Below are 22,755 nucleotides of genomic sequence, written 5' to 3'. Positions count from 1 at the left end.
TCCTGCTAAGAATGGTGAAAAGTTACTTTCACTACTGGCTACTGACAGCAAGATTATATTGCTCAGTATTGAGGGTTGCTTCAGACAGTGTCTTTTGCCGGTGAGCACAGAACTGTTATTGGTGGAAACGCAGCACACTGAAGAGTTAGATTAACACAATTTATTCATATTCAATAAACCTGTGCAATTTGTGTTGATAAAATGTGACTTAAACATGTTTTGATGAAGTAATTTGAGCTCTTGGAATATTTTAATCCTTCACAATTTTCTCACTTTATCCCAGCACCATTCAGTAACTTTTACCCTACTACTTGGTCAATTAAATACTACATGTTATCTTCAAATTACATGTTATATTCTAGTATCAAATCCACTATTTTCAAATGGATGCCTTATAATAGATTGTATTGTTCTCTTCCAAGATGGTTGCTGGTATCCACTGGTAGCCTTTCAAAACAAAATGTCTAATTTCACTGCAATGACATTAGGAAAAGAATTAAACTGACATTACTCCTCTACTGAAATATAAATTGACAATTAAGTAATGTCAGTTTTTCAGTGTTTTCTGGAATCAATCACAGCAAAGAAATTTGACTTTTTCTATTGAAAAATGTTACAGGTAACCATCTTGGAAAAGAACAATACAAAACATTCTGCTTAAGGCCTCTTACATCAAGATTCAGTTAAACAACAATTATAACTAAACCATTTGACATAATGTTAGTTTCCATTGACATTAAAATAAGTTACTGAATTGGCAAACACCATCCTATTAACATTACCCATTTTACCCCAATTACTAAGAAAGAAATTAGCACTTGCATGTCAAAATCTTTATTCAAGAGACGCAGAAATAACATTGATACAGTGACTGTCAAAAATTCCAGCACTGATCATATTGTGACATCTTGGTTCAAAACAGCATTCTTAGTATTCACCGTTCTTTACTTCAGCTGAATGAAACTGAAAATACCATTTCACACCACCCAGATGGGATATTTAGACTGTACAACTGTTCACTCTACATCTCTTAACTAGTAAAAAAAAAAAAAGAAAGAAAGAAAGAAAAAGAGGAAAAGAAAAACAAAAATTGAAAAATGCTGCCAATCAGAGAATTTGTAAGAATAAAAGGAAAAACAAAAACAACAAAACAAAAAAAAAAAAAAACAGGCCCTGTCCTCATGGCAGTTACAAAGTACACAATGATCATTGTGATTTGTTCCTGGAATTGAGCTTCCAAAATGCAGGAGAACAAGTGTGAGATTTAAATGTCCTCTCACCTGGAGCATAACAACAGTGAGCTTTCTTTGCAGGAGCAGTTTTGTCTTAGTTGTGAGCTTTTCTTGAGAGCTGAGTCGCATCCAACTCCATTACCACCCTTTGAATCACCTCAAAGGTGTAGCAGAGCTGTGATGTGTAACTCATGTTGAAGGAATAAAAAGGTCCAAATGGCATGGCTACTGCAAGGGTCATGTTATCCAGATCTTGAAGAACTACCACACCCTCGATGATGATGATGCCAACATCAGAAAAGTCATTGCCTGGCGCATCTCTGGAGACATAGATGCCCCACTGTGGTTTTCTCAATCAGTGCAGTAGCCTCAGTCATGTCCTGGTTAAAGACAAAACATTTCTTTAAGATTCCTTTTTAAACTAATCTCTTTCTAATCTACCAGTTCTAATGTTAGAGTAATTCAAACCCATGCAAGCAACATAGTAAATAGCTATAGCCAAAGAGTGGCCTGCCATGCTGCCATTCATGGTCTAAGAGAGTTTCTAAGAGAGAGAGAAAAAATAATAATTTCAAATGCTTTACATTAGTTTTTGTTAGAAAGACATAGGCCCACCAGAAATCCAGGTTGTGTCACTCAGAAGATGTTAGATTTTAGACTTTCAGCCTCACAATTTAGATAGCTGTTGGTCAGTTGGACAATTTTTTTTTTAAACAAAAGCTAATGTAAATATCGGTGGGATTTTCCTTCGTTCACTAGAATGACAAATTTGACGTTTTTTCACACTGATGTGACCCCTAATACAGGGTTGGGGGTGGGGCATCAAGGGCCGGCAGCCGAGTTCACTACCAGGCCTCTGGAGAACTTCAAGACATGTTGAGGAGGTAATTTAGCCATTTAATGCAGCTGTGTTGGATCAAGGACACATCTAAAACATGCAGGACACCGGCCCTAGAGGCCTGGAGTTCCCCACTCCTGCCCAAATATAAGAGAAAAAATATATTTTTCACTTTGTGGCAGATGCATCAAAATGGATGGTTTTACCACTTTCATAATAGGGGGTTATGGAGAAAAACTGAAGTGTTTGGACCCCTTATGTGACAAATTTAACCTTGTGTTTTAATCTCAGTACTGGAATCACTTTACCAAATTATTAAAAAGGACTACTGGGCCTAACCAAAGCAATATTAAAAGTTCCTGTTTGACATGAACTTTATGGATATATAGTTTCCAGATCATATCCATCCATCTTCTTCCACTTTATCCGGGGCCGGGTCGTGGGGGCAGCAGCCTAAGCAGAGAAGCCCAGACCTCCCTCTCCCCAGCCACCTCTTCCAGCTTATCCGGGGGAACACCAAGGCGTTCCCAGGCCAGCCAAGAGATATAATTTCTCCAGTGTGTCCTGGGTCTGCCCCGGGGCCTCCTCCCAGTGGGACATGCCCGGAAAACCTCACCCAGGAGGCGCCCAGGAGGCATCCTTGTCAGATGCCCGAACCACCTCAACTGGCTCCTTTTGATGTGGAGGAGCAGCGGCTCTACTCTGAGCCCCTCCCGGATGGCTGAACTTCTCACCCTATCTCTAAGGGAGAGGCCAGCCACCCTCTGGAGGAAGCTCATTTCCGCCGCTTGATCTCGTTCTTTCAGTCACTACCCACAGCTCGTGGCCATAGGTGAGGGTAGGGACGTAGATCGACCGGTAAATTGAGAGCTTCGCTTTTACACTCAGCTCTCTCTTCACCACGACGGACCGGTGCAGCGTCCGCATTAAAAAGATTAAAAAGATCCTAAGATGTTTGTTTTGAATTTGCAACCCCACAACACACAAGTTACAACCTAATTTTTCTTCAAGTGTGCATTAATGCGAGTCCAGTAATCACCTTTCTGAGAATATATACAGGTATAAGTTAAACCTATGGCAGATTTTGGATTTCACAGTTGTATTAATAAGGTGGCCTGTGTGAGTATGCATGCACCTAATAATTACAAAAAATCTATTATAATTATGTTACAGAAACCTTAAGCGAAAATAGAATATACTTTCTCACCATAACACCTTGAACCCACAATCCACAATTGGCAAATCAATTCACACAGAAAACCAAATTATGTTATGAGCGCCTCGGAGTTAAGTTTAATGTGACATTATGGCTCTTGCGCCAAAAACCATAATGTCACATTAAACATTATGGTTTTTGGTTTTGAGTGTAGAGCTTCATTTTGACCTGAAAATACGTTTGGGAAATTGGGTGAGACGTTATGGATTTGTCTTTACTGTTTTGGGAATACGAGGCATAGTTTCAAGAAATGTGTTTAAGCAATCGAGAAAAACTGCAAATTTGGATATCTGTTGTGGACATATGAAAAGGGGAAAAAGAGCTGGCTTAATGTGCTTCCATACATACACATGCTTTTCTTTTAGCAGAGGGTTTTGTATCTCTCCTCCTGCAGAAGGCGGACATGGCGGTGGCCCCGCTGACCATCACTCTGGTGCGAGAGCAGGTGATCGACTTCACAAAACCTTTCATGTCTCTGGGAATCTCCATCATGATCAAGAAACCTACCAAGTCCAAACCGGGCGTCTTCTCTTTCCTTGACCCGCTGGCCTACGAGATCTGGATGTGCATCGTCTTTGCCTACATTGGGGTCAGCGTGGTGCTCTTCCTGGTGAGACTGGGCAGACTAGATAAAGAAAGCTTTCTTTTAACTAATGTTAGCTAACATGATACTTTGTGAAAGACGGACGGATGGATGGGTGGATGGAGCTAATGCAAGCCTAGTCAGTGACATTAAAATTATTTTTGATTGCTTCACATACTGTAGAAATGACTCCAAAGGCTGTTAGGACTAGAAGAGTAAGTGACATCTAATTCTTTAAGTTTACTGTTAAACTGAGGATCCTTGTTTTTTTTTTTTTGTTTTTTTGTTTTTTATCTTAAACAGGTGAGTCGGTTCAGTCCTTACGAATGGAACGGTGAGGAGTCTGATGATGAAGATGAAACTGCTCCCTCTTCTTCTCGAAGAGCTCAGGCCTCTTCATCCGCAGAACATACCCACTCTCCAGGTTCTCAGCATATATGTCGTATTTTTTTTACGTTTATTCTCGTATCAACAGAAACCGAACCTTCATCTTTTATATTTTTGTTTGTTTCCTCTGTTAGGGTTCTCCCAGGCTCAGGGGCAGAACCAGAACCAGCAGAAGGAAAAGGAGACACCAGAATACACCAATGACTTTGGCATCTTTAATTCTCTGTGGTTCTCACTCGGAGCGTTTATGCAGCAGGGCTGTGACATCTCTCCCAGGTATGACACCTGTTCACCTGTCTAATTACTTATTTTCGCCATGTTATCCCTGACTTCTATCTCCTTACATGCTTTTGTGAAATATTGGGGTTTTGCCATTTTTGGCTTTGAATGTAGGAAATGTTGGTCTTAATTTGATAAAAGTGATGCAGTTTTATTGTAAGCCAAAATGTTTGAAACACTTCCTGTAATTCATTTTTATTAACTTCTGTATTACACATTTATTTTATTTTTGTTTTACTTTATTTTATGGTCAGCCAAAAGGTGTCAATGATCACTGTAATTTTAATTTCACTTATTAATTAGGTATCCCACACGGGAGCAGTTTGTGTCTATTTTACTGGAACAACTTTACTATTTTTCTGGTGTCAGTGGAGAGTGCAACGTTTTTTAAAATTAAAAATTGAAACAAACCAAACAAAGACGTTCTGTGAAATCTGTATGAGTGCTGTTACAGAGGACCTCGCAAACATGAGAACACACAAACAGCTTTATGATACACTCTCAGCTGCATCATTGATGCACACATGTATCATGAAACGCGGCCAATTCTGTGTGACATACTGCCGGGTTTGTTGTATGTTACCGCTGCATTAAGGCCTGAGGCTCTTTCTATTTTGGATCTACTACAGTCTGTGTGCTTGTGCGTGTCCTCATATGTATGTAAGTGTGTCACTGTGTGTGTATTTTGGACCATTACAGTGACTGTCTTCCTCATGATCCCATAGCCAGATTTCATGAGATGTTATCTGTATGTTGCATACAGATAACATCTCATACATGTTGTATAAGAAGGCAGTTATAGTCACACTTTTGCCTCACTCAGACTTTTACAGTTGTGACAATTCTTCTTGGCATTACCTTTAGCATGTCTTGTTGTGTACATGGACCTATGAGAGGGTTGGACCTTTCTCACTGGATGTCCGTTAATAATACCATAATACCAGTATATGTGTGGGTAATTGTGCTGTTGTAGGACCAGTTCTGTTCTGGATCCAGACTGCCAATGAAATCCTGTTCTTGGCAATCATCTAAGCAGCACCACTAATGAGTTATTTTGCCTTACTAAAGTCAAGCCTCCGTCTAAATGAATGGTGAGAGAGTCATAACTTTCATTTTAGTGGTCATGGGAATCTCAAATCGCCAGTGATACCTGATGCTTTAAAATAGTTGCTGACGTTTCTCAAAATAAATTTTAGAAATAGCTTTCTCCTTCTGTTGTTCATACTACATTTGGTCATGTTTCATCCACCCATCTTTTGCTTCTTATATGGATTGTGGAGGCAGCAGTCTAAGCAAACATACCAAGACCTCGAATGCCCTAACAAGTTGAGAGATATAATTTTGGTTTGCACAGGAGCCTCTTCCCAGTGGAGCATGCCCAAAAACACCACTTAGGAGGTATCCGGGAGATTTACTACCCAGATGCTCAAACCACTTGAACTGACTCCTGTTGATGTAGAGGAATAAGATAAGATAAGATAAGATAACCTTTATTAGTCCCACACGTGGGAAATTTGTTTTGTCACAGCAGGAAGTGGACAGTGCAAAAGTTATGAAGCAAAAATTAGAATAAAATAAAATAAGAATAAATACAGTACACAACTGTACAGAATAGAATAAAATAAAATACTATATACAGTAGAATAAAATAGAATAAAATATGCAATAAGATAAAAATAGAATACAAGTGCTATATACAACTCAGTAAAAATACAACGGTGCCAGAATGGTGGCCCTTCTCTAACGACTTCCCAAATAGCCAAGCTCCTCATCTCCATGGGACAGAAAGCTAACTTCTGCTTGTATATGCAGTATTATTTTGAATATTAAGTCTCAGTCCAGAGTTTGTGACTATTGGTGAGGGTGGGAATGTAGACTGACCGGTAAATCAACAGCTTTGCTTTTACAATCAGCTTGCTCTTTACCACAACCGAACGGCATCTCGCAGTCTCCCGTTCCTCTCTCCCCTCATTCATGAACAATTTCCTGAGGTGCTTAAACTGATTTGTTCTGAAACTGATCCTTGATCTCGAGTAGACACTGGAGAAGCTAATTCTCATTCCTGCTGCTCTACACTCTGCTCACCTGTGTCAGTGTGAGCTGCAGATCACCACCAGATGACACCAACAGAACCACATCATCTGCAAAAACTAGATAGGTGAGTCTGAGGACCCCTCCTCCTGGCTATGACTGGCCCAAAAAATAATGAACAGAATTAATATCAAAGGAAAACCCTGGCACAAACCCAACGGTGACGTAGCTCTTAGTATGGTTGCAACAATGGGCCAGGTACGTCTTACTTCTCAAGGAGTAAGCAGTCCTGGTCCACATGCTTTTGAACCTTCTCCTTGTGTTGTCAGCATGAGTTTGTTTTTGTCATCTGACCCATGCAAATATCTCCACATGTCTCAGATTGCCACTGATTCACCATTGTTGACTCAGCTTATGAACTGAAATGTGTGAACCTCTTCCCTCCTCTTTTTCATGTCTGTTTCATTAAGGTGATGCATGCCAGAGTTACACAGAGAGAGAAAACATCTGACCTGCATTTTTATGCCAGACTGTCATCTGTGATGCTAATGTTGAAGCTAGAGTATTTGTTTGCATGTCAGCATCTGTTTAACTCTGACAGTCAAGTTATGTTTTACACACAGCTCTTAAATGCCTACTTTTGATCCCAGCTATGAGTCATGAATATGCAGAGACAGATACTATTTGAAAGAAGCTTTATAAATATAAAACACATGGACAGATAAATTAGAACAGTCCTTCCATCTGGTGGCACTTATGCTCCAGGGGTTTGTTTCCAATTTTCTAGAGGTACATACTATTGATTAAAGAAGAAAAAGTTTATGCAGAGACCGTTTTAACTGTCGTGATTGAGAATGCATAAACATAGTGGGGAAACACACTCACCAGCTCGTTAACACAAATGTCTAATCAGCCAGTCACATGAGAGCAACTCAGTGCATTTAGATATGTAGACATGGTCAAAACAACCTGCTGAAGTTCAAACTGTACAGAATGAGGATGGAAGGTGTTCTAAGTAACTTTGAGGATGGCAGGGTCTCAAACTCAAACTAGGTTCTTGAAAACAGCAAATTCATTTTAAAAGGACCCCAGAGGCAGTAGAGCTCAATTCATGAGAACATGAGAATTGTATCATGGATGTCCAGCCTACAAATCTACTGCAGCTGTGTGATGGTATCATGTCAATATGGACCCAAATCTCTGTGGCATAGATTCAACAAGGTTCTGGAAACCTTCCTCAAAGAATTAAACCAATTGAGAAGCCAAAAGCAGATCAACCGGGTACTAGTATGGGTGTTACATAACTACTAGAGAAATAAATAAAATAAACAAAAAAAGACTAAAATGCATTCCCAAATATTGGAAAATGTCAATATTCAGTAGGTGGATTACTTAAAAGTTATTGGGTCTTTGTAATAACTACAAGTTTCCTAATCCTAGACTCTATAAGTACATTTTGTATATGATTATAATTGCTATTAATTATTATTAATTATTATGCTATTAAATATTTACTGGGAACTTTCTCATATTTGTTTTATACATGTTTTATCAAACCAGTGTGGGAGCATGTTCTTCAGTTTTGATAAATTACATTCTGCAGATGGCTTGTAACGTAGTAATGTAATGTAGCCAGCAGGCACTAGTAAACACTAGAGAAAATATATGTTTCTGACAAGAAATAGCTACATAAACTCTGTTTTCTGTACTTTAATAACTTTTAAAAATGGTGGCCATTCTCAACAGAAGCATTTATGGTTTGCAGTCCATGTACTTGGACTGGAACAATCACATGTAAACAGGCTTTTGTGTACACAGGCTAATGAGAAAAAGTCTGGCTTAATTTTTCTGCTAAATGCATCAGACAAGCATCAACTATCACCTGCTAATGATTGAACTTTGGGTTTTAGCTTTTGGACAGCTCATAGCCTTGACTCTGGGAAGGAACACTGATCTTTACCTTTGGGATTTGAAAGGTTCAGAATATATTAAAGTGCAATTTATTTTGTGTTTTTAACCTGGTCTGGTTCAGTAAAGGATTGGGACAAGAGCTTTTATGCCATATGGTCTATTTTATGACATCCTGAGGCTGAAATTCTTTAAGCATTTTAATGTAAAAAGATAATGTTATTAGGAGACACCAGTTGTGTATCATCTACATAACTAAAATAATTTGTTATAACAGATTTGGAAAACAGAGTGAGGTGGAAGCAGAATCACTTATTATTGCATTTTGTGAAAATTCAATGAATAGTCAGCTTTGTTGCTGGTTCAGTCACAGTAAATATAATTGAAGAAAATAGGAAGGACGCTGAAATATCCCCAGTACGCCCCCTTAACCCTGCCTGCTGTGCCTGAAATGGAAAATGTATCTTCCTTGCTCTTCTTCCCCTTCTTGTCTTCTCCAGGTCTCTCTCAGGTCGAATTGTCGGAGGAGTTTGGTGGTTTTTCACCCTCATCATCATCTCTTCCTACACAGCCAACCTGGCAGCCTTCCTCACCGTAGAGAGGATGGTGTCCCCCATAGAGAGTGCAGAGGACCTGGCCAAGCAAACAGAGATTGCCTATGGTACCTTGGATGGAGGCTCCACTAAAGAATTCTTCAGGGTGGGGACACATTTCTAGAAGTGCAGAAGTTGTAGTCAAGGCAGCAGTCTGAGAAAGAATGTTTTTCTACAAGCACAATAACCCATAGATACTCTCTGCTCCTCCACCAGCGGTCAAAGATTGCAGTGTTCGAGAAGATGTGGTCGTACATGCGGAGTGCAGACCCATCGGTCTTCGTCAAGAGCACTAGTGAAGGCGTGATACGGGTCAGAAAGTCAAAAGGGAAATATGCTTACCTGCTGGAGTCCTCCATGAATGAGTACATCGAGCAGAGGAAGCCCTGTGACACCATGAAAGTAGGAGGCAACCTGGACTCTAAAGGCTATGGAGTGGCCACGCCTAAAGGATCCCCCCTCAGGTAGACTCTGAATCTCCAGATAGAGGATAGTCTGTGCGGGACTAATGTCGGTGTCTTGTTCTGTCTGCTTTTTTTGTGGGGAAACTAGGTCACTGCATGCAAAAGTATCACACTGGGGTGTATTTTTAAAAACGAATGCACTATATATCATGGTCTCATAATATTGGAATGTAGTAAATACAAATTACTACTATTAAAAACTTTCAGCCAGTCTTTCCAGCGCCCTCTGGTGTGTGGATGCCGGCATGTCTAGTTCCTCTGGGAAAAATGAAAAGGGCAGGAAAACTAAAGTTTGCATTAAAGTTTTGTTTTATAGCTAAAATACTTTAGTTAGTAGAGCTGCTTTTGTCTGATTGACATCCAGTAGTACTGTAAGTACATGAGGAATGTCACAATAATAGACAATTCTGTCAAAGTCTTATAGATTTATAAGCAAAACCCACTAAGTGTATCAGAGGTGGAAGAACTTGGAAGATGTCCACTAAGGGATTTATTTATAGTTTGCTGACTGACTATAAGCGCACAATAGATTTTTCTGTGACAGTTTCTCAGCTTGGAGCTACTTTTAATTAGTTTGTATAAACTGAGCTACTTATCAAGAGTTCAGCCCTGCTTAGAGGGTCACAAGATTAATCTGAGGGATTGTGAAATGATTAATTGGAGAGTAAAGAACTTTTACCTTCTGCTTGTGTTGTGAATCACTGGATAATTTATCCTCTTTGAATGTCGCACGGCTATTTAAATTAAACAATGCAAGCAGAAGAATAGCTTCTTAATGGAACAACTTTCATATATCTTATGTTATTGTCTTCGGGTCACAAGCTTAAAAGGTTGGGAGCTTCTGCTTCAATCTTTGTAATGTATTCATTTTACGAGCTTGTGATACATATAGTGGGACTGAAATGTCAATGTTTGACTCTGAAGTATGGCTAAGTAGAAGTTTTACGGAGGAGGGAAATAAAATAAATGGCTATATTGGTGTTATATAATCAGTGGAATTACTTTATAATTTACTCTTAGGAACTGAAACTGAGGAGACTTGGAAAAAAATGATTTCTGCACAGCACAGAGCGCTGTTTCAAACTCATCAACCTGGATGCTGTTTTCGCAGAAACCTGATGACTGGCTGGCGTTAACAGAGCAGATCCAGGTTTTTAGACATGAAAATTAAATGTCAAAATCGGTATTCATGATTGGAACATGAAAACTAATCTAACCCCCAGAAAACAGCTTTTTAGGCTTTTAGACTTGTTTACTGTCTGTGTGTGTGTCTGTGTGTCTGTCTGTCTCTTAATCTGTCTTTTTGTCTGTCTTGTCTCTCTCTTTTTGTTTGTCTTTGTCAGTATCTGTGTTTGTCTGCCTGATGCTGCCCTGTCGGCCTTTTTGCTGTCTGTTGTCATTTGTTATGCCCGTCTGACTGCCTACCTGCCCGTCTTTGCTTCTACATTCACCAGAATCCTGACATCTAAAGTAACATCCTAATGAATCTCATTCTGTGTCTGTCGATCAGTCTTTGAGCTTTGCTGCTGTCAGGTGAAACACTGCTTTAAGAGAAACACTTCGATGAACCTCATTCATTCATGTTTATTTATCAGATATGGCAGTTTGCTGATGATTACTGAAGTAAGTAATGATTATTCTGGAATTGAAGTCCAATATTGAACTATGAACAGTTTAAAGTTTTGCATTTGGTTTGGATTGTCTCTCCCATTACAAACCAGTATTCTTGCACTTAGAAGTTTTCCTTGACGTCCACTATAAAGCAAAGATCCTTGCATGATGTAAGTCATATTATTCCTCTAAGACTGTAGAGTTCCCATGCTTGAAAAATAGGCCTGTTGTATAAGAGTAGAAAAGTGCTATTAAAGAATTACTCCATTTACTCTTTAGCACCATGCAGGGAGTCACGTACATTCTAGTCTCTTAAGTTTGTCACCCCCACTAACATCCCTCCTGCTAAAGGGTGGAATTCCTGTGTATGAAGGGCATCGCTCCTATTACAGTGTGTGAGGCGTATCACTCCCGTTGCAGACCAGTATTTCTGAGCATGAAGAGCCATACTCATATCAGACAAGGCTGCTCCTAGAGCTGGGCTTCCTCACTTTCATTACAGACTGTCAGGAGTGTCACTTCCACTGCAAAGCACGATGTAAGGTGTAGCAATCAGGGAGGACATCATCACTCCTGTCAGAGAGTGGTCTTTGTAGGCTTGAGGTTTGTCACTCCTGCAGATGAGCATAATTCCTATAGATGAAGAGCATCACATCTATTAGAAAGTAGGGCTGTGGTGATTCTTCTGTCCTGTAGGCCAATGGGATTCCCATCCATGAGGAGCATCACTGCCTAATTTAGTAATAGAAATCAAAATATTCCCTCCCCCAGTGATCTGGGTCCCAGATGTGAGGTTTGATCACTCCTGTATTACAGTGAGATTACTGTTGCTAGAGAGCAGAGTCCCAGATGTGTTTTCTGTAATTCCCATAGGAGAGCAGGGTCCCCAGGCACAAGGAGTATCAATGAAAGAGACCCAAGTGACGTGTGCTGTTTGAACTGCAAGATGGTGTCACTACTGTAGGACAGCAGGGCTACAGCTGTGAGGCTGATTGGAGTAAAGAATACATAAATACATAAATAGGAAGACAAGCAATACTCTTGAACAAATGAGCCCAACCTGACATGTAAAATTTTAATGAATTTTTTCCCATATAAATGTTACATTTGATAACAGATGAGTTGTTGGTTTAGTGCCATTTAAGGTGAATTGAAAAACATGGCTTTTGTCCACAGAAGAGGAAAACAAAACAAAAATTGAGCTGAAAAATATAACCTGAGGTGGAGTTGGTGAGTTTTAATTATACCTGACAGCAGCATAAAGTCACATTCTTCCTTTTTCTTTGTTTCATACATGAATGAACTCAGTCCATGTTTTTATCAGATGTTCAGTGAAAGAACATCTTGTTCTCATTCTCTCTGCCTCATGTCAGCAATTTACAGCCAACCCAGAGTCAGAGAAAGGCAGATGAACTAGAAGAACAAAGACTGCACCATGAGGAATGTGATATTTTTTTCCGTTTGAGTTTTGAATCTATTTAATCCCTAGAAATAATCTGTATGTAGGATCCGACTCAATCAATCGATGGATCAATAAGTCACTTTGAAATGCATCTTGCATAGAGAAGGTGGTATGTATTTCCCTCTGCTCCCTGCTGTAGATGCAGGAAGCACCAAATCAACATTTTTTTAAGAAAATATAAAGGGTTGAGTTTTTGTCATCAGTTGCTTAGCAACACAGTTGTGTTAAACCCCTTGAATGCTGAGCATATTGTATAATCAACTTTACACATCAAAAACATTAGCTCTTGAGTTCTCTGTGAGCAGTCTGCTCTCTCTCTCTCTGGGTTGGCCGGCTCTTAGTACGAACAGATGACAATAAAAAAATCATCAGTCGACTTCATTTGATCTGCTTTCTGCTCATCATCCTTCTGCTGTTTCCCAGCCACTGTTTCTGAGCCTTAACCATGACTGTGTTTCTGCAAGATTTGTTCCAAATGACATTCTCACAGTTTTCACAGAATCTTGTTGAAAGGATTCAAACAAATGGCAGTTTTTTGTGCCAAAATGGTGAATTTTCTACAATAAAGTGCCACGGGGATGATGGGTTTTTGTAGGCTGACTTGGAAGTTAGCGTCACCCTGATTCCTTTGCTAAAAAGCAAAACAGATTTTGATTTTTGAGTTAGATTATTAAATAAGCTCTGTGGGAAATAAAAGTTTTGGATACTTACACATTTTGTTGGGCATAATGAAGTCCATAGGCTTCAAAGACTTAAAGTAAAACCTTCAAAATTTATGAATGAAATATGTACTTATGTACTTGATGTTGTAGAACAAAACATAAAAATCTCTGAAGTTCATATCAACCACAGTCCCATTCAAAAATCCTGCAGACTGCGGCAAGGGAATTGGAAGTGCACAAATGCTAACTCATTTCTGGATTGTAGGACTGGCTTCTTTGATATTCTATCCCAACCGAGATAATCCTGAACAATTAGGAATACCACCAATCTGACCAAACATAGCTGTGTAAAGACATGAAATGTAATTTAGCAGAGCAAGCATCACTTCTGTGAACAGTTACGCCGGGTTCAGACTTTTTGATTTTGTTCTGACCACATCAGAATAAAAGATAAACTGTGAATGATGAGACCATACCAAATAGAGAGGTTAAAGCCCAGAAAAAATACATACATGTTCCTGAAAACATTTGAGAGGAGGAGTAAATATGTATTCATTTAGATAGTCAACAGCTAGTTTTCAGCTTTGCACAGCTAGCTCCACAAGTCATTAATTAGCAGAATGGGTAGCTCCTGTGGACACACACCGTTACTCAAGACATACAGCTATCAGCACTGTATCCCCTCCTTCCATCACGCACACCTTGAAAGTAAGGTAGCATTCATGATCCGGAAACAATGTTTAGTCTGTCTCAGTCATGAAAAGCAACGATTTTCCATCATAAAAAACAAGTATTCTCTAGTCTGAACCCAGTGTAAGAGATTCTCCTGATATGTCAAATTTGTAAAATTACTATTTTCAGCATCTGATTCACAAACATTTTTAATCTGAATTTAATCTGAGTTTTTTCACACTGAATTTATACAGATCTTTTTTTAAATTAAATTATGCACTTTAGAACAAAACTCTTCTGCTGCTTTCACACTCATCACATCATCTGTTATTGACATTTCAAACTGAATTACTGCTGCTCATTGATCATTTTATTGATTTACCATGTACCGTTCAACATCATCTGCTGCCTTCTGCCACACTATAGTTTTGATCATTTATGGTATGTAAAGGGGAACAACAAGGAAATGTACAATGACACAAAATTTATATTTAAAAGACATTTACCCTTTAATTTGAACTGATTTACACCTGAATACTTGACTGGTGTTCCGCCTTTATTTATCAGGTATTGACTAGAAGTAAATGCAAGTGAAGCTTTGCTGCACAGTAGTCAAAATGGAATCATTTTCTGTTTTTTCGACCCAGACTATATTAAAGTGCAGTTTACCTTTCCTTTGGTTTTGAGAAACTTGCCATTCTGCTACAACTAATGGCTGAGTTTAACACAATCCACTGAAGCAATTGTTGAATGAGTGAATCAAGCCAGCCATTTACAAGTCAGAGCCAAGAATGAGCTATAGACAATGCAAATTAAATCGAGAAGCTGATGCCATATTGGCATCGACGTGGTGCCATTGTTTCATAAAATAATGAATGCAGTGATTAGCCTTGTTTTGGAGAATTGGGACCCAACCAGTGAGACCATTGTCAACATATGCTACCACTGAAAAGATGCTCACAAACAGGGATTTTTACCAGTTTTACTTATAATTAGAGATAGAAATTAAAGAGTTTGTCAAACATTTACTATTGATTGTTATTTACTTTAAAAGCCTATATGATTCTTGTATTATAGACCACTGCACTGATATTCCATTCAGTATTGTATACTTATTTATGATATTTAATTCAATTCAGTTTTATTTATACAGCGCCAAACCACAACTACAGTGCCGTCAAGGCACTTTATATTGTAAGCTGGACCCTACAATAATACATAGAGAGAAAAACCCCAAAATCATATGACCCCTATGAGCAAGCACTTTGGCGACAGTGGGAAAGAAAAACTCCCTTTTAACAGGAAGAAACCTCCAACCAGGCTCAGGGAGGGGCGGGGCCATCTGCTGCGACTGGTTGGGGTGAGAGAAGGAAGACAGGATAAAGACATGCTGTGGAAGAGAGACAGAGATTAATAACTAATTACATTTAAATGGGCATCACACCTTTAATTGAGTTTGACAACGGTGTTTCTCCATTTAAAGACCACAGTGTTCGGAGATTCAAAAGAGACTGCATGACTCCTGTAAAGTAGATGGACAGACAGTCACTTGTGTGCATTACCTGAAGATTTTCCCAGTTTAGAAAATTTGATTAAAAAAATGATGGCATTTTTCTCTAACTGTAAGTGTTTGGTCTACTTGCATTGTGATGTTCACAATGCAGGAAGAAGATGCAGGAAAACAGCATGTTACAAGGTCTGGGCTGAATAGCAGTGAATCTGTTGTTTTTATGTACCATTCATTAATAATATCATGCCTGTCATAGGTACACATGTATATTAATGTTGCTGTCTTCACTGTGGCAGTCGTCTGTTCATTAACACCAGGTTCCCTTTTATCCCTTATTGTTACTATCATCCCCGTAGAAACCCTGTTAACTTGGCAGTGTTAAAACTGAACGAGCAGGGCCTGTTGGACAAATTGAAAAACAGATGGTGGTATGACAAGGGAGAGTGCGGCACCGGGGGAGGGGACTCCAAGGTCAGATCACCGTAACCCCAACGGGTAACGACAGGCAATGGCACACCAGGGTAACCGGCAACAACCCACAATTCGCTACCTAACTAAAACACTCCGGATGGCACCAATGAAATGCAACAGGAACCTTCTATTTGGTGTCTTTCTCAGAACATTATTACAGATAAGTAGGAGGTGATAGAGCCATCAAAGCTGTGACCTTCTTTGTCTAAGACATTTTTGAATTCTTACTTTCTGATCGATGGGGTATTTTACAAAAAAAATCTTTCATTACTAAAAGATAGACTAACATCCACCTTACTTTCAGTACTTTTTAGTACTTTTAGTCATGTAGAAGGATGATGGTGATTTTCTCCAGGTTTACACAGTGACAGAAAGGTTTTTCGACTCTGGACTTGAACAAAAGAAGTGACTTAGGCAACCAGAGACTGGACCAGTGACCAGCCTTGAGAAACAGTGAACCTAGCCACTTTATAGGGGAATGGGGCTTTAGAACCCTTTGGGAAACTCAGGTTGTCTACCTGCATTTATACCAGAGGAACCAGCAAAACTTGGTTTACATATTTAAAGTCTAGGAGTTGATTGCTTGAATACTGTAGTGTTTCATAGTACTATAGGACATTTATCTGTAAATGTATTTACAGTAGTAAAAGATTGGTGAAATACGTCCCAACCGTCTGTCTTAGGTGTTTCAAGTCTAATCTGGATATGAACAATATTTCAGAGATAGGAAGGTGGACTGTTTTACCTATATAAATATACAGCCTGACATTAAAACCAACTTTTGTGGTTCTGCCTCTGGTTGCTGTGACATGTCATATGGGCAGAAGGTTGTCTGTGGCGTCAGGCAGTATATACTTAGAGTACTCGAAAGTTGCAAGATGGGACTTCCCCAGATTCAACATGTTTATATGCCTGGTTTAGATGCTGGATTGAGTTGGGATCTAGACTTGCCTGGGTCTGGGTCTTGTCTGGGTTTCTTAAGGTTTTCTAGAGTGGTTTTTGTAGTGTGGCAGTACAGGTTGTCGGGCTGATGAAAGCCGAGGAAAGCCATTCTAGGACCCGAGGTTTCCTGGAACAACACTGAATTGTAGGACAATGAATGGCTTTTAGTGACCAAAGGTTCAAAAGTTGTGGCTGATTGGTTCAGCATACAAATCTAGTCTGTTCATGGAGTTGAAGAAAATAAATCCAGGCTAACTAGCAATGAATTGATTAGTACTAAGCCTATTTAGTAAAATACCCCTTCAGTCAGTTTTTGTCAGTTAAAACATACTGCTCAATCTTATACCAGAAAAAGTTAGCTGTTCAGCCTTCCTCGCCTAGAGACTACAGTTTATAGTATGCAGTCTGTTTTTTTAGACAGCTTATGACGCATTCTTGCTCAGAAAACCCAAAGTTCCCGGAGTGTTTTCGGCCCTTGCCGGTTACCCAAAGTGATATAGTAATACACATCTCGCACGTAGGGAGTCAGGCTAAACCAAGCTAGATGGAGTATTAATGCATATCACTTTGATGCTGACATTTTCCAGAGTTTTCCGTGTGATTGTGCCTGTTTTTGTTTGTTTGTTTGTTTTTCTTTCTGCTGTTTTTGAGATGTTTTCTGTAGTGTTCCACAGCTACTGTACTGCTAAAGTCACTTTTGCTAAAAACGTTGCAGCCACCACCACTGCTGCTGCTGTAGCTATCGCAGCCCTGTTGCTGTGCAGCTGAACAATAACATAAGATAACATGGAGGTGCATAATGTTATTTATGTTATTTCCAATTCCCCTCCCCTCCCTTCCTCTTATGGTTCTTTGAAGAATCCCAGTAAACCTAGCAGTACTGAAGCTCAATGAACAAGCCGTCTTAGACAAGTTGAAAAACAAGTGGTGGTATGACAAGGGGGAGTGTGGACACAAGGACTCCGGCAGAAAGGTCAGTTCTTGAGGTCACTCGGCCTGGTCCCAGGGTCATGTGTTGATTAACCCCCTACACCACCCCACCCAATCCCCTTCCCCCTTCCCTTATTAGTTTCTGAAACTCCAGCAGCTACACTGTAAAAACAAAAAAAGTTGAGCTAAGTCATATTTTTGATCCTTTTTTCCACATTTTTATTGACTGGTATGCTTTAAGCTAAAAGTTACCTGGAAGAAAGTGTTTTTATAAGTGAAGGCACCGCTAATAGTCTGCAGCTAAATAGAAAGCAAATGTTTGTTTATTGTCCTGCATTAAAAAATTATTTTTCAGTTTTAAAGTCAGTTTAAATTCAAAATATGAATCCTGTAAAAATTCTGTTTACATTTAGGGAGATAAACAGATATCAGTAAGACAAAACCAATAACAGAGCATGTTACTACTTTCTGGTGACCAACACTGTTTCTTGGCCTTGAGCAGTAATATAGCGTGACCTTTACACGTTATACATACTACGTCACAGTGACTGAATTCATTTAGATATCCTGGGGTGAGGATCCTGCATGAGGAAGAAAATACATTTTTAAAATGAAAGTTCTTAAACATCTCTTAACCTGCAGATAACTTCAAAACTCAAATAGATATCAGCAGATGAATGTGAACAATCAGCAGCAAGCTTTCTCGTGCCTGATTGTACTTGTTTGTGGTCAGAATAATGCAGGATTAACATCTTTGTGAAGAGAAAAAAAGAAAAGCATTTGTCAAAACGAACTCTTAAAACCTTTGCTAGCATTTGACAATAATTTAACCTTTTAAGCCCCTTTTCGATTAGCATTAGGACTTGGATCAACTCGCCACGACTCGACTCAGATCGACTGGTTTTCCATTACAATCCAGTACTACTTGATGTGTGTGGTTGTCAGCATAGCAATGCATCCACGTGTCCCATGATGTAATTAAAATGCGACATGAGCGCTACAACAAAGGTGTATGTTAAGGCACGAATATACCTGCTGCTCAGCCTGTGCCTTTTCGTCAGACTCAGGGACCACAGGGTTGTTTTTTGTAGCCGTTTCATTCGTTGCCAACTCTTATAAATCTTATCATGAGTCACTGAGTGACACTGCTGACCAGCCAATTGGTGGTATACAGTCTAACAAAGTCACATTTTAGTACCTGCTTGGATACCGTGGAACCCTGGCCGAGCAGCGTTCCAAGGGATCCTGGTACCAGGTACTCTCACTATGACCTAATGGGAAACCCTGAAAACCATGACGAACTGTGACGACTCGATCCGAGTAGGTCCTAATGGAAAAATTGTTCTATTAGATCTTCCAATAAAACTACACTTGTAAACAATGACCAGTGGACACAACAGGAAAAGTGTTTTCAGTAGAGTAAATATTTTAGTGAGATTAAAGGTGCTCATTGGGTATATTTTGTTACCCCTTCACAAAGTGAGGGTAGCTTTTTGTTTCAAGTCCTTAAAGTAAGGCCTCAGTAATACAGGCCAAGGGACCTGCCTTGGAAAACCTTGTTTGACAGGGAAAAATATGTATTTTCCAATGATTTGGCAAGTAGTTGCTGGAGTTTGCTAACTGTTCCTGGGTGAAATCATTCACAAAGATGGTGCTGCCAACACATTTCAAAAGGCACATATTTCACACTGAACAGAAACAACTTCTGTTTGTTTCCCAACAAATTCATACAATCTATGTGTGATTACAGCAACCTGCAAGTGGCTAAAGCAATTGCAACAAAGTTTTTGGTGCATCACTGTAGACCTGTTTGAAACCAAACCACTGACTGCCAGCAACTACTCACCAACTGGTTGAGGAATAATGGTATGTCCTGTGACTGAAGCCTCAGAAGGTTAAACATGAACGGTCTCTTCTCACCTATAAGTATGAAAGCAGGTCGCAAAGTGACAAACTTTTCATTCAAGGTCATAAAGTCATTTTTTAATTGATTATTTTTTGGTTTATTGAGGATTTTTGTTTTTGCTTTTACAGTGTATCACTGCTACTCAGTTGACCATTCTGAAGAACTGAAAGATAAACATATTAAAACATGAAAACATTTTAATATTCTGATGGCATGTGTAAACCCCACAACTCCAATTTGTACTCCTGACTTAAACTGAGAGGCCGCTGTAATGTGCTGAGTATTTTTATTAACTTCTTTCCTACCAAACGTGCTTCAAGCTCGAAGACAAATTTATGCAAATTGGGAGGCATATGAGTGGGGCTTCAGCCATTTCTGACAAAGCAGACCTTTTTTGGAGATAAGGGGTTTTCATGAGTCCAGATCAGTGGAAATCCATCAGATTTCTTCAGAGGCTTTTCTCTGCTCAGCCTTCCTTCTGTTCTCCAGAATATTCGGTGGTCAGCACAGTTCAATGGAAGCAGCCGCAGACAGACGGACGAGTGACTCTGCTGAAAAATGTGACCTTTTACATCAATTTTAATCGCACATCCCAACTGCCTTTGGGTGCCACTTTTACATGTATATTTTTAGTCTCTGCTGGTGGCTGTACAGTGTCACAGAGTTTTGAAAAAGACGCTTTGTCTGCTAAAAAAGAAAGAAGAAGCCGTCAAACAGACATAATCAGGCCCGGAAGATAAGCTCCAGATTAAAGCAGATTTGCGTTCCCTTCACACAGGTCAGATGTAAAATGTCAGATTTTTATAAATGCAGATATATTTGCCTGTTTCTTTCTCTCTCACTCTTTGAGTCTACCTCTCTCTCTCTCTCTGTTTATGGCTGCTGACCAACTTTGATTAAATTGAAGCAAATGACCACAGCTTTGCCCCCACCCTCCCTCCTCCCCTTTCCTTCCCACACACAAATGCTGATGTTTTTGTCTCCAATCTGTCATGTACCTCCTGCTTCTTCTGAACTCGCTGAGTAACAGACCGTGACTAACAAATGGGGGAAAAACATTCATCAGTCTGTTGAGAAAAGACACTTTTAATGTCAGACTGAAAGTGCAGCACTGAGAGTCATGCCGATGATTGGTGTATTTCCACCTTCCCTTTGGATTAGTTTAGTGTAGAGAGAACTTCCCATAACAAAAATATACAGAGATGATAAGATGCGTCCACTAATAGAGATTCATTTACTAAAATTGATCTTTGTCATCTCTTTATTGAAGCCATTCATATCAGAAGCTGCATTCAGAAAGCTTTCACATTATGTAAAAAAACAAAATCCCCTCAAGTTTTCAAAACGTTTAATGTGACACGATTAACTCTGGAGTTTATCTGACTTGCTGTGTAACATTTTGTTTACACTTTGTCAGTAATGGCAGTGATCATGCTTCACAGCTCACTGAGCTCAGCTGCTGGGTTTTTTCAGTAACATATTATACTACTATACTTTAACACCACTACATAGGACAACAGATTATGTACAAGCCCCACGAACAAAGAAAAGTCCCTATAAAGGCTGTTGATCTTATTTATGCAGTCTGTAAAACACTTGTAAATACAAGGGTGATGGTAGGGACAAATTACCCGTGACTGTTTATTCCCAGAAACAATTCTTAAAAGAAAATTTAACCTACCTGGTATCTAATCAGTGTATTTGGTTAAAAGATCTCTGTTGACAAGCTGATTTCTACTATCATTCACATGATCTCTTAGCTAACTGGTTAACAACTATAAAGCATCAATGAACAATACTATTACATCAGCTGTTACATTCAAATTCAGATTACGTTGTTTTTAAGAAGTCTGACTTTTTAAGTGTCTTTTGGTAGGATTTCCCAGAAGCTGATTGGTTGAGGTTAGCATGACAGTGTGGAGAGGAAATCCCACTGATAGGCTCACAGCACTTCCTACTGTTGAAGGGAGGCCCCGCCCACTATTTCCTCCTTTCTTTTTTTCTAACAGGCTGCATGCTATTGGATGAAAAGGCTAAGTCACACCCACCAAAAACCAAGCGATGCATGTGAGGAAAGAACGTGCAAAATACAAGAGCTCGCCAACTGAGTCTGTGTTTTAAAAGATCGTGATGTAAAGCTATTTTTCATAAATTACACATTTCTATGACCGTGAAGACCAGCACAGATATAATGAACCTCTGAATCGACAAAAGTATAAGAGCTTCTTTTTTTTTTTTAAGAATTTCCAGATAATTTTTTTTCCTCATTCTGTTTGCATTTTTGTGCATGAAGCTGCATGTGACAGATCAATAGATGTGGATGTTCAAAGGCTATGATTGAGGCAAGGGAGGGTCATTTTTTTTCATGAGGAGATGAACATTAGTCCTGTTTAGTAGGGGTATTAAGTAGAAGGGTCAGATACATTTGGACTTTTAAATATATTTATAAATCAGATAATATTGGGCTAAAGACTAGATGGTTGAATTAGACTCTTGGAGTGACAAATTCTCATTTTAATTAGTTTTCTTGAGGTAATGGATACATGTTTGTTATTCGTTAACATTTGTTAACATTTATTAACTATTTTTAACAGTTTCCTTATTGTGATTAGCTAGCAAAAAGTGATGATTTTTTGCAAAGAGGATTTTGTTCATATCTCAAAATAGACTTTGATGTACAAAAACATCAAAGCACAATTAAAACTTACTTTCCTGGCAGGTGTCACCGATTAGGTTATGTTTTGAATCGAAACTACAAAATTATCAGTTAGGCAGGACTTCATTCATAAATTTCAAATTTCAAATTTGAGTGGATGTCGCCCAAAAGTAATTCCATATTAAATTCCATAATTCAGGGGATCTCAGACATTTATATTTCCATTTGTCTGAATATCACAGCCTTTGAACGCTGCATAATGGTCTTCTTAGTTAGAAACTTGTATTTAGCTTTGGGATTTTAGACCATTTTAAACTTTTTAAAAATAATTTTGTCCTTTTGCTTACAGTTGGATTCAAACCATAGTGATGTCATGCCTCTGTGCACCATGATTAGTTGTCT

At 39.1% G+C, this 22,755-nt stretch overlaps 1 protein-coding gene across 5 annotated transcripts in view; it reads left to right on the top strand.

Moving 5' to 3' along the window:
* Positions 1-22,755, top strand: part of gria1b (glutamate receptor, ionotropic, AMPA 1b) — a 112,766-nt gene that overhangs the window by 77,754 nt on the left and 12,257 nt on the right. For 2 of the 5 annotated variants that reach the window (XM_063487113.1, XM_063487111.1), the window contains 6 exons: positions 3,681-3,896; positions 4,173-4,293; positions 4,391-4,532; positions 8,975-9,173; positions 9,284-9,531; positions 15,805-15,919. In XM_063487113.1, coding sequence (XP_063343183.1) covers positions 3,681-3,896; positions 4,173-4,293; positions 4,391-4,532; positions 8,975-9,173; positions 9,284-9,531; positions 15,805-15,919 — 1,041 coding nt within the window. The other 3 variants (XM_063487112.1, XM_063487115.1, XM_063487114.1) reach the window with 3 other exon arrangements.

This window comes from Pelmatolapia mariae, linkage group LG10_11 (assembly GCF_036321145.2).
Source record: "Pelmatolapia mariae isolate MD_Pm_ZW linkage group LG10_11, Pm_UMD_F_2, whole genome shotgun sequence".
Lineage (NCBI taxonomy): Eukaryota > Metazoa > Chordata > Actinopteri > Cichliformes > Cichlidae > Pelmatolapia > Pelmatolapia mariae.
Note: the sequence above shows the minus strand (reverse complement) of the source record. Positions and strands in the feature narration are given on the sequence as shown.